Source organism: Caretta caretta, chromosome 7 (assembly GCF_965140235.1).
Source record: "Caretta caretta isolate rCarCar2 chromosome 7, rCarCar1.hap1, whole genome shotgun sequence".
NCBI classification, from domain to species: domain Eukaryota; kingdom Metazoa; phylum Chordata; order Testudines; family Cheloniidae; genus Caretta; species Caretta caretta.
Window position 1 is genome coordinate 89,783,058 of NC_134212.1, and position 16,066 is coordinate 89,799,123.

The 16,066-nt window shown below is 37.6% G+C and overlaps 1 protein-coding gene across 3 annotated transcripts in view; it reads right to left on the reverse strand.

The window, feature by feature from the left end:
- Window positions 1–16,066, reverse strand: part of PRKG1 (protein kinase cGMP-dependent 1) — an 891,251-nt gene that overhangs the window by 268,610 nt on the left and 606,575 nt on the right. For all 3 annotated transcript variants that reach the window (XM_048859225.2, XM_048859224.2, XM_048859227.2), the window contains one exon: window positions 3,581–3,644. In XM_048859225.2, coding sequence (XP_048715182.1) covers window positions 3,581–3,644 — 64 coding nt within the window. The remainder of the gene's footprint in view (window positions 1–3,580; window positions 3,645–16,066) is intronic.

The following is a 16,066-nucleotide window of genomic DNA, read 5'->3' on the forward strand; positions in this document are numbered from 1 at the left end:
GAACCTCATCAGATTTCTTTTGGCCCAATCCTCCAATTTGTCTAGGTCCTTCTGTATCCTATCCCTCCCCTCCAGCGTATCTACCACTCCTCCCAGTTTAGTATCATCATATCATCATATGTCTTTTTGATAATATGTACAGCATTTTTCATATAGAAAATATCTATATATTTTATTATTATAGATAAACAACCACCAACTAGAAGATGATATGCACAGCCACAATGCACAAAAGAAAAAATCAGTCTCATATAAGCCACAGAAACATCTTACTTATTGACAGAGTTAGCATGTTTGGCAAGCCCAAGGATAAATAACCCAATAAAGTCAGAGACCAGAAAGATCTGCTTCAACACAGACAACTGTGACTTAGTTTAAAACAACATAAATCAAACCCTGAAAACATAAAGGTTCTCAGGTTTTGAAATAAATGAAAAAAAAATTGAGCTGTGACCAAACACTGAAAAATGGTAATAAAAATTTCAGTCTCATACATTTTCAAAAAATATATGAATATAATCATTTTAATTAAAAAAAAACCCAGAACAGTTCCTTTGCTCTGTTCTAGCCACTTTTCATCACCCTAGCATCAGAAAAGGGCAGAAAGTTGGTATGAATCAGCTTGCTAAAATTCTGGTTCTCTGCCTCTTTAAGGAGATGCCAAGGGTGTGTCTAGAATGCAGTGTTCTCTGGTGATCCCCAGTTGTTATAATTGCCCTTGGGGGCCACTACCAGTTGGTGCAGTTTGAAGCTTTGAGACTGCTCTAAACTATGTTGGGTTAGTAACAGAGCAGAATTGATTTCAAGTACACGGGTTACACCCAACATTTGTAGTCAAATTCTATCTGTACAGGTAAAGATAAAATTTACCTAGTTAATATGAATAAATTAGATGACAAAACTACAACACAATTATTAATTGGGGCTCAAATCTGCTCACATTCAAGTCAATGGGCCTGGTTCTGCTTTCACTCTGGTATAAATCATGAGCGACTGCAGTGATGTTACATTAGTGTGAAACCACTAGAAGACAGAGGAGAATTGCACTCATGTTTTGTTAATTCACATTCAATTTATCTCTGCTAAATAAGTAATTTTAATTTTTCTATCAACTTTAAAGGTGTGGTCATGTTATCATACATGGTCATTTTCTCACTGTCTTCCTAACATTTCCACAATTGCTTTGGATAACAAATACAGGTCTTTAGTTTCTGGGTTTTAGCTAACAGCTCTTTTAGAAGGTATTGGAAAAATATAGTGCACCTGTGCTGCGTTATTCACAGAGTTTCTTAAGAAGAAACAGTGTATTAAATTGTGACATTAAGAGTGAGATTATTCCCTGCCTCACACTGTACCAAGTCAGTCACTTTCATTCAATTTTTGTTAGAGTAAAAGCTAAGATGAAAATACAATTACTTTGTTAATTCATTTACATATGTTTGATTTTGTAAAACATTAAATATACAGCCTTGCAGTAAGTACTACAGGTAATTCTATAGTTTATGAAGAATTTGTTACATGAAAACAAAGAATAACACAGTGAAAAGCAAACTTAGGCCACTTAGGAAATATAAAAATGTCTGTTGGAAAGTCCTCTAATGGATCATTTAGTACAGACTAGATGCAATTAACCAGTTATCTTGATAGAGGAGTGTACAGTCTAGCATTAAATAATTGGCTCCATACAGGTATTGGTTACACAGGGCAAACCACTTTAAAAAGAAAAAGATATATTCTCCTACCAAAGCACTAACATCATTTCCATTAATGTTATGCAACTTGTGTCTCTTTTATTTTTTCCAGTTAGGATTCAGCTTGTTTCTATACTTCACCCTTTTTCTTGATAGCTATTTTCTTATAACTCAAGAGATCAACATAAAACTAAAGAGTCAAATCTTGCTAGTTTTACTCATATATGTAAAATTAACAGAAGTAATGCTAGATAAGTGTTCCCAGGAATACTTACTTTTATATTTTTGTATCTCATTTGTTCATCATGTTTTTTTTTTTTCCTGACAGCTAATGTGTAGCTAGAAAAGTATTTTATTGACTTTACATATTTTCATTTAAAACTGATGTATAGAGTTTAATATTGTTAACATGATCCAAATAAATTAAACTATTTCCAGTTAAGCATGTATTTTTGATATACACAGATTTAATTTGGCACAGGTTTATTTACAGCATTCTGAATTATTATGGCTATTTTTCAAAATACCACAAACATTTCTCTGGCAGCAACACAGGAAATAAAAATGCCCCATGATTACTTTATTGTGCCTGACAAATGTATGTTTTGCTTAGATTTCTAATAAAAACAGAGGTTGCAAAATTGTCTCACATATTAAACAAAAGAAAGCAAAGGAAAAGTAACAGCATATTAATAGAGGTTGCAGAACTAAAAGGAAGTTAAAAAATCAGCTTTTTTCATGACTATTTAAGTATTATGCCTTCATTCTTTTGCTACATGGCTATACTATTGGTATTGTTGGTCAAGTTGTGAAAAAAAAATCAAACATTTAAAGCATACAAGTTAAATTTGTAATGGTCTCATTAATTGTGCCTGTAATATACAGAAGTGTGTAATTCTGATGTGCAAAATGGGCAGTTAAGTAGGCAAATACAAACTATGCTATATGCAATGTAATTATTTTAAATTAATTTTATGAGAGCAAACAGGAACCCCAAAATGCTGCAAGTCCTGTTAAGGACTCATTAAAAGCATGTCACTAAATATATCAAATGTCTTATTGCTAGATTTTATACAAAGACTAAATCAAAATATATTTTGTGTGGCACATGTACAAAGCAGAAGGAAAGTGAAAACAAATTCATAAGCCAAGAGAGTATTGAAATGGCCAGATTCCTAGAATGTACTAACCGCTTTGGGAGTTGAAAACACTCAACAACTTGCAGGCTAAAGCCCTAAATTAGCAAAGAAACTTCCAAGATAAGTTTCCTAAATGATCACTGATCTCCCTCTCAGACTAAATGAGCCAAATCTGTATGCTGAGCCTGATTTAGGCTACTGACCCCGTGGTGGAAAGTCTGCCAGAGGATGGGAGCAGTGGAGCAGGCTGGCCACAATCCCCACTCCACTTGGGAGGGCCAGAGTCAGCGAGCATAGACCAGAAAGATGTGAAGGGGGCAGCAGTAAAATCCTGGCTTCACTGAAGTTAGTAGCAAAAATCCTATTGACTTCAGCAGAGTCAGGATTTCATCTAGGAAAAAAATTAATTTGGTATAGCTCTTGGGCAGACCCTTCCAGCAGGGCATCTGTTATATCTGGACACGTCTGCCCTACCCTGCTGTAATCTCAACGAGAGGGCAATAGACATACGGTTACCACCCTCCTCCAAGGCTGATGTTGTCCTCCAGTGAATGTAGAAAGATGCAAGTTTCACTATCTGCACCTTCAGGGTTTAACCAAGCTCATTATGTCTAAATAATGGAACAGATAACCATGATCTGGAACAAAACTGTGAAGCTGTGAATTCTGAAGAGAGCCTAGAAGATTTTCCTACAAGAGGGCCTACAGGCCATGGACCTCATACTATCCTCAAGAATTAAAATCACTTACCTCTTCTAGGACATCTGCAAGCTTACTGAGTATCTCTTCAGGAAGACTCTGGAATGTTGGAACACTGTAATATAAAATGGAAAAGAACTATTGTTTAATTAATAAAGTTAGTTTATTTCATAAAGTCAGTTAATCAACAAGGTTCCACGAGAGCCAAACAACTTTATTATTTATAATCAATATGGACTCAATCTTGTACTGTAGTTCTTAACTACCAATTTTAGCTTAATAAGCATAACTCTTCAGGATTGATCATCATAAAAGTAGCATACACAGTGAATTCTTATTTCTCTATGTCTCCTTGGGTATAATTGAGACATTCAATGGTTACAGAACAGGAAGCTACACGGAATAAACATTTTGAAGCTACGCCTTTCCTGTATAAGGTGAAATGTGAATATCTTCTCAAAAATTCATATTGGGAATCAGCTAAATGAAACTATGCTACAAACTCTTCCGAGTGGCTTGTCTTCTTGGCTGCCCCTGCTCTCACTTTCTTCTAAGTGCAGCTTCTATGCACACTTGAGTGGGCCACAATCCCTGGGCCAAAGTTTTCAAGCACAAAAATTAAATGTAGGCTCCTAAATCTAAATTTTGGATTCTAAATAATTAGGTTGATTTTCAAAATTGCTTATTGCCCAGCAGCTCCCAATTCACCTCAATGAGAGCTACTAGATGCTCCAAACTCTTGAAAATTAGCCCATTTATTTAGGAGCCAAAATCAGGATATAGGAGACTAATCTTAGGGTCTTATTTATGAAAATCTTGGTTCTGATTGCCAAGCAGCAGTAAACAAAAACATTAAAAAGGTGGCTTATACCCACTACCATTTGTGGTCCCTGGTCATGACCCGGGTCCCTCGTCTCTGCTCCCATCAGACTATTTTTCCTTCATGTGAATCATGTTCATTTCAGAGTGAGCACAGAGATGTGTTCACATTGGATTATGTTTTAAATTATCTTTTAAACCACTTGAAATAAATTTCATCTGATTTTTTTCAAGTGTTACAGTTTAAACCCTCCCCCACCCCGCTCTTCATTAACTTTGATTAACATTTCCAATCCTATTTTAGATTTAAATGTTAACACCATTGTAAAACTTCTCTGATAAATACATTATTCTTCTAATTAAATGCCAATTTAAAATATTTTTATAACCATACTAAGTGACATATTAGGCTTCTATGTTCTCTTCATTTTAACAATACTTGTATGAGAGAGGGCTAGTAGATGCAGCAAATTATGGATGAAATTCATCCTGTGCAAAGGGCCAGCCCAAGGCCAATCATTTACATTCCACTTTAGCTGTCAGAACAGAATGTATGTGGGAGATGAGTGGTGTATAGGCTTTGGGTGGGCCCTCTATACAGGGTAAAGTGTACCCTAAATGAATCAGTCATTTTTGCCTGGGTAGATGTGGGTTCAGGCTTTTTTTAGATCACTGAAATAGAATCCTCCCATAGTGTAGAGAGCCAACAGAAGGCTCTCTGCATCGCAGAAACCTTCCACAAGGACTGTGCTGGGGGTTTGCTGGCAGGACAGCCACACATGGGTGTGCACACACTCACATGAGGCACAGATCGTTCTTGGCAGCCCCATATAGTCCAGTGTGGAAAGCCAAGGGGTAACCCAGAAACGGTCCAGGGAGGGACCAAAGATCCCAAAGTCCCAGTCCCCAATTACACTTGTTTTGAGTACCATGGCCACAGATTGTGGCCCATATTAGCAACCTAATGCTAGGGTAGGGGTGAAAGAGGCAGTGCTGCAGTCCTGGACTCTGGACCTGAGCTGGATTTCACCTCGCTAAGTGGTCAATATTCCAGCCATATAAAGTCTGGTTCTATGCAGGTGGAGTTAATCCAGTCTTGAGAGGTACTGACTGTTCTTGTTGCACATCAAAGTAGTTAAAGGTACTCAGCACCTCACAGAATTGGGCTCCTGTGAGTCCTCAGTCCTGCAAGGGAGTGAAGCATCTGTAATTCCCATTGCTGTTTATGGCAGTTGTGGCTGCTAAATACTCCTAGGATAAATCCCCAAATTAACAGAACATTAACACTATTTATAGTAGTTTATAATATGCTCCATACCAAATAGCAACAGTATCGTATTTGGGGCCAAATCTCCTTCTCATGTGAAACTCCCAGTGAACATTTTTGAGCATGTGTTTACCAGAATTTGTCCCTATATGAGCTTAAAATTAATGTGTTCTGTGACGTGGTTTATAGTAAGTTCTTAAAGTAGACAGAATCAGTCATCATTTATTAAATATTAATGAAATATGTATAAATCAACTGTGTATTATTAATTACTAATTGAGGCACAACTGGCCACTTATTAAATCATGAGATAAATAACATATACAATTAGTACTTGTTACAAAGCCTACTGAAATCAATGAGACCCTTTCCATTGAATTCAATGGGCTTTGGATCACTTAGATACTGACAGTAATTTTCAAAGGCTTTTGCAAACATCTAAATATATGAATCCCATCCAATCTATAAAAATAATGATGCAGAAGTGTTCAGAGTAATTAAGTGCTTGCTGTTCCAGTAATAAATACATTTTGGCAAATGTAAGGGTTTTTAAAATGTAAGCGCAAGCTTCTGTCATTCACAGTATTTTTTCTGCAAAACACTGTTTCTAATGGAGGTACACTGCTGCTACTATACTGTGGACCAAAGTAAAAAGATGGGACAGAAATTATTGCTTTGATATCCATGTATTACAGACATTCATTATTCCAGCTTTACCATTCTCACAAGAAGAATCAGAAAGAATGAACTGATAGAGTATTATTTCCTACAAAAGATAGCTGTCCAAAATTTTGCACTGTGAAATTTCACCGAAATCAGAATTAGGACAGAATTTAGCACACCACATTTTTAATGAAAGTATTTTCCCTTTTAGAACACAGAATCTTCTGCAAAAACTTTGCTACAATGAAGGTAACAGATCCATTACAGTCTAAGTTGTAGAAAAAAAACCTTTATGAAGCCTGTTTCTTAAGCAGATAAGAGAAATGGCTTTGTGTATGTTGTATCAGACAAACAATCTCAATGAACTAAATAGTCCTACTGTCAAAAGCTTAGGGTATTTAAACCCACAACATAAAAGGGTGAAGGAAGGAAGAAATGTCTAAAGCTTTTTCACTGCAATGGAGCAGATAATTAGACAATGAGAAATGTTGATAAAGCACAAGTCCCAAACAAATTATATCCCAGAATTACAAAATTAAATATCTTAGTAAACAGTAAGCCTTTAGAAAGGATTTATGATAGCTCAGAAAGGACCAGGGTGCTTCTAAATGACTGGAGGGTGGTAATACAGTTAGCTTGTATTTACATTGTGGAAGATGCTCAGATTCCACAGTGATGGACAAGTTTATAAAAATGTAGAAAGAATATATTAATGAAACGGGATAGAAAAAACAATTATTGATCTGTGAGCCTGATTTTATGAGGATTTTGAGATGTGAGATGATGATGATACACTGATAAGGAACAAGATTATGAAGATGGATAAGATTATGAAATGTGCAACATTATAAATGTATAACTCAAATGTATTGGATAATTAACTTGATATATAAAAAATCATGAATAACTCTTCTATTGATATTATCAAATTGATAGATGAGGAAAAAACAATAGACTTAGTTGGATTTCAGGAAAATTTTTGATATTATATTATACAACACATTTACTTACAAAGACCAATATTTTCAAGTATGAGCATCCTCAATTAGGCACCAGAACCCATATTCAGTCAACCATGTTTGAAAATTTTGGCTAAATTCAAAAAGAATAACATAGGCAAGGACTTCAGCATTAGCAAAGAGATAAGAAAAAAGTGGTCATGAAGAAAAAGATATGTAGTAGAAAGATAATAACTGGGGTGATACAAGACTTAATATTTTTCTAACTTTTTACATACAATGTTTTCAGAAGGCTGCAAGTAGAAAAAAACCTTATTTTTGTTGATTGCTTAAAAGTGGAGAAGGCAAAGTCTGAAAATATGTAAAACAGAATAAACGTTATTCTGGATGTAATGTTAATTTATAAAGAAAAATCTGTTATCTTCAGAAAAAGAAAGATTAGAATGCAAGCTCATAAAGTAAGATCTTAAATGGAAAGGCATCAGTTCATGCTAACTACGGGAGTGACACCGTCAAGGTCACAAAATTCAACACACTTGCTGGAGAACCTAATCCCAACCTCTTTCACTTCCCTGTTTTCTGTAGATATTCTCCCCAAAGAGCAGGAGAAATTGGATATCCCTCTCTTTCCCCCCTTCCCTCCAGTGTCTGAGGAGCTTTTGAAGGCCAGGGATCTTCTGGAACTGCTATCTAGAAACAAATGGTACTGATTCTCCTTGGACTTTAGAGATGGGTTTCTGAACCACAAGGTTCTTCTTGGCCAGACATGTAAAAGCAAATGGACTCTCGCCTCCCACCTCATGGACTCCTCTAGCAGGCTGTCTCATCATTATAGCAGACTGGCAATGCCCATTCAGGCACATTCATGTTTTCTCCTGAACTATTTACAGTGAACACTATTTTTTCCAGTTGCCTTAGATAATATCACATTTTGTCAACATCTATGTTATTGCCTAGGTATTTCTCATAGGAAACACTGCAGGTATTGAGATGGTGCTACATAAGGCAAAGCTGGAATGCTCTTAGATGTACTCACTCTATCTGTCCCTAATGAATGCTAATACTTAATTACTTGCATACCCCAAAATTCAACTGAAATTATTGTTCAGAGAACGGAGATGGGACCCCTGCATAGTAACTAATTTTCAGACTAGTGGTTAAGAACTGAAGGAGTGAAGTTGTACATAACCAGTTCAGATGGGATTTCAAAAGGTATGCAGCAAACTAATAAAGACAGCAAGAGAAGTACCTAGTGTTTATCAATTCAAACATATCTATAGCAAAGTTTGTAAGAGGCTATGGATCAGAGCTACTAATTCCATTTTTATGTTAAGATCATCAGTTTTCATTTTCTGGATTTTAAATTAAAACTGAGCTGGCTTGCATTGTTTTTACTTATTCCTCAATTATTATATGCCAAGTCCTGTAGTCAAAGATATTTATAGAAAGTATTTTATACATCTTGTAGAGGGTTTTTGGATAAGAGACTTTGTTCAATCCCAGATCCAGATTCTCAGATGCTGAGCACCCAACAGCTTCCTTTGGCATCAGTTGTAGAAGTGAGAGCACAGCACGGTTGAAAATCCATCCCCTAGTGTCTGCTCTACATGACATCAGGTTACAACGTACATGACCATTTTAGGCAGTAATAATTGGGTATGGATATTGTTGCAGAGCTCACACTAGCTGACCTGGTGGACTGCTGACACTTGAATATAAAATTCTGCTTGGGTACTTCAGTTCTGAACCATGGTAGGAAACCATAGCATGCAACATAAATGACCTTCCTGAAAAACTTCACGCCAATTCCAATTAATAGATGCCTTTAAGCTAAACATTTAAAGGTAACGGTAGTTAGTGATTAAGAGAGTTACATTTACAGAATGACGGCTGAGGCTGGGAAGCTTGAGCAGGAGGGGCTGCAGCTTTTTACTCAGAAATGTCAGCACATGAAATGTTGGGGCTGACAAGACGTTACACCTCTTCTGTATGGATTTCTACCTGGTTAGTTTTTTCATCATTCAAGACAGTGTAAGGAAATTGAATTTTAACAAAATGGGCCAATAAACCTTGGTCTTTTACCAATTGGCATACTAAGCTTTGTCAAAATGATGACTGAAGTAATAGAATAGATAGCAAATTGTTGCCATCATTGAAGCCACGATGAACACCGTATTGGAATTCCTTTAGTCTCCTTGACCAAGTGATTTTAGGTTTTAAGTCTGGGTATGGCACAGAGAACAGAATTAGTTGTGTTGGCTGATAATTTCCTCCTAGTGGTGAATGAAGTTCAAATGTCTATGAAGACTTTTTGGTCCATCTGCTGTCTTCAGAACCATTAACCACAACGTGTTCTTTGATTGTCAATACACACTGCAGGATAGATGGTTTCTCCATTAGCTGATCCTTTCTTTTTGAAAGATATCAGGAGTAATACTGTGTTACTACTCATCAGCTCTGAGGGTTCTTTTATATGGCATTCAAAGGGTTTCTATTCCTTGGCCCACCTGTTCAACACATCTGTACAACGAAGTCTTGGATTAGTGCTGAGACACAACACAGGGAGGCATGAGGACATGCTTGTAGGTTGAGGAACAAAGAAGAAGAAACAGAGAAGGCTGTTTTGGATCCCTTGTTTGTGACCTGGGTTCATGTGGCTATCAAACTCCTTCTGGATGTTCTGGTATCAGATACCTAAGATTACTATTTTTTCCTTTTGGGTTAGTGCTATGTGCTCTGCATGGAAGTGAAGAATATAGAAAGCTGCTTGCTTTGCAGTGCCTATTACAGAAATCATACCACACCTTGCTCAGAGGCTGGCAATGGATTCCAATTCATTCTGGGTGTAATTCAAAGTGCTGTTTTTGATCTATAAAGCATTTAAATTGTTTAGATTCCAAGAGGTCACCTATCTCCTTGTGTGGTGAGATCAGCTAACGCAGTCACTGTATGGTTTAAACTGGAGTAGGCTCTGCATGGTTTAAACTGGAGTAGGCTGGAAATAGGGTGTTCTTAGTAAGATGCCCTTGACTAACTTCCCTTCTCAATTCAAGAAAGAAAACATCTGTTGACTTTCAAGAACATGCTGCAAAACCTGCAAAAACTTTTTTTTGCTAAGCTTTTGAAAGGAGGGTATGTATAGCATTAGTGTGTATTACAGATAGTCCTAGTCGGTAACTTACAAAAGGAACACTTCACAATTTCCCATTGATTTATATTGTAATACATGCAATTGTTACAATAGTTTCACCTAAGCCACATAGTTACATGCATTTTAAAACTCAAAATAAATCAATACAAGGAAATAAAATTGCAGTCTGTGCCCATTTCCTGAAACTAATTTTTGTATCAACATAGTGGAATGAGGATCAAAGTATCTTACGATGCTTATCCTTTCTTCACAGCAAGTGCCTTCCCCACTATTGCCAAAAGGGCATTGCCTTTCTGAGCTCAAAGACTTCAAGATAAATACTGCCGAGTAGAATCTGACACTTGATTTAGGTTACTGGCAAAAAACTACATTCTGAAGAACTTGAGCTAGAAATGCCATCCAACGGGCAGCTGTCCAGTTGTCTGCAAGTAGTGTCAAGGAATAAATTGCTGGCGCAGTCATCCTCATGATAAATCATGACCTTAAAATGAGAAGGAAATAACTTGAGCTGAACCTTATCCACTGAAGTCTGAAAACATACATTTACTGCGATATCCTTGGTCTTGTGTTTGCGTTCTGGAACTAGTGTATCAAAGCAGCACACCACACACAGTCCAGCTGTTGTCTGCACAGATCTAAAACTACCTTCTCCATTATTATCTCTGTTCTTTTTAGATTTACTTTTGCTTACCTGATCTGCTTGTACAAAATACTTCTGAAAAATAATCAAGGAAGTTATCTGTAGAATATTGGCACCGCTTTCCATGGAAAATAGCCTCGTAGAGACTTAGCTTCTACTTTTACCTTGAGGGCCAGATTTTGTCACCTTTACATATATTGTCTGGTATGTGTAACACAATCCAGAAGAAATAAGTGGGACTGCTTGTGGAGTAAAGTACAACCCAATGCAAGAAAGGCCCTTATTTCCAGAGCTGCCAAATTCTGTGCTCTTCCACATGGGACATTTCATGTAAACATTTAAAGAGCAATGTACATATTTGTAAGAAATTTGCATATAACTATACACTTCAGATTATGATCAATATACCCCAGTTTGGGGTAGGATATGGAAATGTACAAATCATTGCAGCTATGGTGGATAGGACGCTGGGTGGGTGCATCTGTGCTGGAGGATGTTTGGAAGTTCTAAGTAGTTGGGTGCATGCTGAGAAGTGTCTGGGGGATGCTAGAATGTCTGGAGGTTGTACCTAGCTGCTGGGGATGAGCAGGAAGCCTTTTGGGGAGGAAGCCAGCTGGGGATGGCTAGAGGGAGCCTGGTGGGGATATCTAGGGAGGGGAAGCTGGGGTTTGACCAGGAACTGTGTGGAGGTGCCTGGGAGGAGAATTTGGAAGGGTGGGGGAAATGAGGGCTCTTAGATCCAGGCCTAGTCACCTTACCTTCTGTCACCACTCATGCTTGCTTTTGATGCTCCTGCTGCCTCCACTTCTGGCTGCTCCTTCCCTGCTCTAATCTAGTAGGTGGAGCAGCAGCCTCTGGTAGCTGGCAGTAGCAATTACAGGCCATCCCTACTGCCCTGCTTATAGGTCAATATCTCAGCCTAGTTGTGGGAATGTGTGAAAGGGCTGTCAAGTGTGTGATATCACATGAGATATTTGACTCATGGCAGCCCTGTGTTGTCAAATGTCACACTGAAATACACCGTGAAAACAATGAAACACGACTCCTCCTTTCTGTCAGCGTCACAGATATTCTTGGAGGGGTGGAAGAGGGGAGGTAGTAAATGGGCATGGAATGGCAAAAACAACCCCACAAAAAGATGAATTAAGATTTGATCTGAGCTCTCCAAAGACTCCATATATACTCTATCACAATTATGACCGATAAGACAAATCTAGTCTTCCTGCAGCAATTCACAGTATATTTTACTTTGCTTACAAAAAAGCATAGAAAAAAGACAAAGAAATGTGGGGCTCCTAAACTCACACTTTAATTACAGTTGCATCTGGTTTGGGGGAAATCAGCTCAATACCACCACTTTTAGGAAAGGAGAATTTATTTGCTCTGTGATTGTCACAGATGACCTGCCTGCTGTGCTAAAGCTAAAATGGCTCTAAAATCATTCACACTCATTCATCTTGAAGAGAATGAAAATGAAAAGGCTACAAAGCCTTTTCAGCTCTGCCAACCATAACATAGTCATTACTCTGGTAAATAAACTACTTCCATTACTGAAAATGGCTCATACTAAGATTTCTCTCCAAAAACAATTACCTATGTATCTACTAAAGACTGTAACATGTAGAAAAGTGTGAAGGATGCAATAATTAGATGACCTGCTGCACTGACTTTTATTTCAGTAAGAGACTGATGAAAGGAAATGAGAGTGAAAGACTATGTTCTTCTTCTTAGAACTCTTAACAACTTCTACACCCTGTGGTGAAAAGATAATACCTAGATTGACAGATGGATTACACTGGCCAATAGACAATGTGTGGAACAAATCTTGATCATTTACAGCACACATATTTTATTATGAAACCAGTGTGCATTGACTATGAAACAAACATTGTTCCCCTTTCCACAGGGGAAAAGGACCCTGACAGCAGTAGAACCAATGTGGTTTAATCGTATGCATGTCTGTATGGACCAGATATGAGGAGTTCATACAGAGTCATTGAAGCATTTAATTATTGTGGAAGAGAGTTCCACAGTATTAGAATACACCATATTATTTTGACTGCATTGAGAGTGAGGCAGGCGAGGGGAAAGGTCAGTGGATTCACAGCTATGTCAATCTGATGGTCATTTCACTACAGAGAAGGGACATGCGGTAATCACAGGGCAGACATTGTAATTCTAGACTCTACTTTTCAAAGCACTAGTTAATGTGATTGTCAAGGTTCTGTAGCATTCATGCAAGGTTCATGCACTTGGCAACATTCAGGGCACACCTGGAGTGTTGTGTAGGAGCAGTGCACACACGGATCCTCTCAAGGGCATGAACCTTGGAATCTCACCCAGATGACATGAACCGTGGGAAGCCTCCTAGGACTGGGCTCAAGGCCCGAGACAAGGAATGCGGTAGATAGATATTGGTAAATAAGAATATTAAACAAAGCCAGTGTATTCCTTTTATCTGTTGGAGTATGTAATGCGTGGGGGGAGAGAAAGAATAAAAGAGAGGGTGGAAAGCTGACAAGAGACCAGCCCATCGGCAGACCAGCCTGCTTGCTTGCTTAAAGCCTTGTTCTGTCTTGTATTTGAACCGCAACAAGGTTCCTTTCCCACTCTGAACTCTAGGATACAGATGTGGGGACCTGCATGAAAGACCCCCTAAGCTTATTCTTACCAGCTTAGGTTAAAAACTTCCCCAAGGTACAAACTTTGCCTTGTCCTGGAACCGTATGCTGCCATCACCAAGCATTTTAAACAAAGCACAGGGAAAGAGCCCAATTGGAGATGTCTTCCCCCAAAATATCCCCCCAAGCCCTACACCCCCTTTCCTGGGGAAGGCTTGATAAGAATCCTCACCAAATCTTAAGAACAATGAAAAATCAATCAGGTTCTTAAAAGAAGAGTTTTAATTAAAGAAAAGGTAAAAGAATCACCTCTGTAAAATCAGGATGGTAAATACCTTACAGGGTAATCAGATTCAAAACATAGAGAATCCCTCTAGGCAAAACCTTAAGTTACAAAAAGACACAAAAACAGGAATATACATTCCATCCAGCACAGCTTATTTTACCAGCTATTAAACAAAAGGAAATTAACGCATTTCTAGCTAGATTACTTAGTAACTTAACAGGAGTTGTAAGTCTGCATTCCTGATCTGTTCGCGGCAAAAGCATCACACAGACAGACCAATCCTTTGTTCCCCCACCTCCAGATTTGAAAGTATCTTGTCCTCTCATTGGTCATTTTGGGTCAGGTGCCAGCTAGGTTACCTTAGCTTCTTAACCCTTTACAGGTGAAAGAGTTTTGCCTCTGGCCAGGAGGGATTTTATAGCACTGTATACAGAAAGGTGATTACCCTTCCCTTTATATTTATGACAGTGATTAATCACCCTATTTTGGTCAATAGAGTTCTAATTTTTAATAGGCTTCTCAGGTATTCTCTTTTGTCGGAAGTTAATTTAGTTTTTCTTCCTAAGTCTGTTTTTCTCTCACCCTGTCTCCATCTGACAATGGCTCATTATGAAAGACAGCCCTCTCTCTACATCTCATTTTGAAATCCTGCAGGAAGTATTGCAATTTTTTTAAAAACAGCCGCTGTCATGTCCAAAGGGGGGAATAATAGGCAGATATATATATAAACCCATTAATCCATTTTTCATGTGTTTCATCTCTAATAATCAAGAAAGACTATTTCTGAGTAACAGTTAGAAATTCCCAGGAGTGGTCTCATTAGTGAAAGGACGGCATTTTTCAAAAGTATCCAACAATTTTCAGTGCATCAATTTTTGGATGCCCAATTTAAGACACCTTGGGGGTCTCATTATATTGCATGCCTTTCATTTCCATGATCCCCAAATTTCGGAAGTCAGTCACAAACCATTTTTTTCTGTGGCTCAGTACAATTAGCTGCTACTGTATCAAGCTGAGTTTATCTTTTAAATGCTCCATAAATAATCAAGGATAAGTAAAATATGGACCATAGGTAAAATGGTTTTAAAAGATCATAAAGGAATTAGGTGCTGAAATCTCACTGAGATCTAATGTGACTTGGACACCTAACTCCCTTCGGCACCTTTGAAAATCCTGGCACAAAAAATGTTAAAATGAGGATGCAAAATTGTATTAGATTAACCAGAATTCCTTCTTATGACACTGCAGCGAACTAAAACAAAACCACTTCTTTGTAGCAATAGATTAGCTAATGTCTTGATGTGCTTTGATTTATCTCCTTAGTGTCAGTGGATGCTAAAACTAGGATTTTCCCTGGATCATTTCTACATTTTTTACTTAAAAAGTCATTAAAGACTGGTTAGTATTTTGGAGGCACAGTGCATGTAAGTAAGTTATATGTACTTGTGGACCATTTGTTATGTTTCCCAAAACTAGATGCTCAGTTTAAATTGGTTTAAGATATTGTCAACATCTAATCTCAGTGTAATGGATTTATCTACTACACTTGACAGTAAATTGCCATAATAACATTGGTTTTGTGAAGACAGTGACAATATTATTTCCACAGTGCACAGAGAAGCTATTTGTCATGCTATTTTCACTGCTCTAATACGATCCCCATGTTATATTTTGCTTTTCCAATGTCGGTGAAGGGATATTTTCTACCAGTTCACCATGCATTTTTTCCCCAGAATTATATAAAGGAGCAATGGGTTGAAAAATGTAAAAAAAAAAAAAAATTACAAATTCACAGTTGTGGAGTCAGAGTCAAAATTACTGCAAAGCCATTGAAACCAAGTTGAGTCCCAAAGGGAGCTGCAGTTTGGTTCAACACTTCATAGGATCAGACTCTTCATTTGAAAAAACAGTTATTTCTCTGGGAAGCTCTGGAATATCGACTGATTATATTATTGGTAAAGCAAATGTGAGAAAAAATGTGTGTCTATATTTTCAAAATGACTCCAAGAATGGTCAGAACAGCATGTTGTAACAGTGAATAATGAGAAAATGATACTCGTAAAATGCTTTGCACAGTTGTAACTATTCCTGTTAGGGAACAACACAGAGCTTGTATGGGTTACCCTCAGTT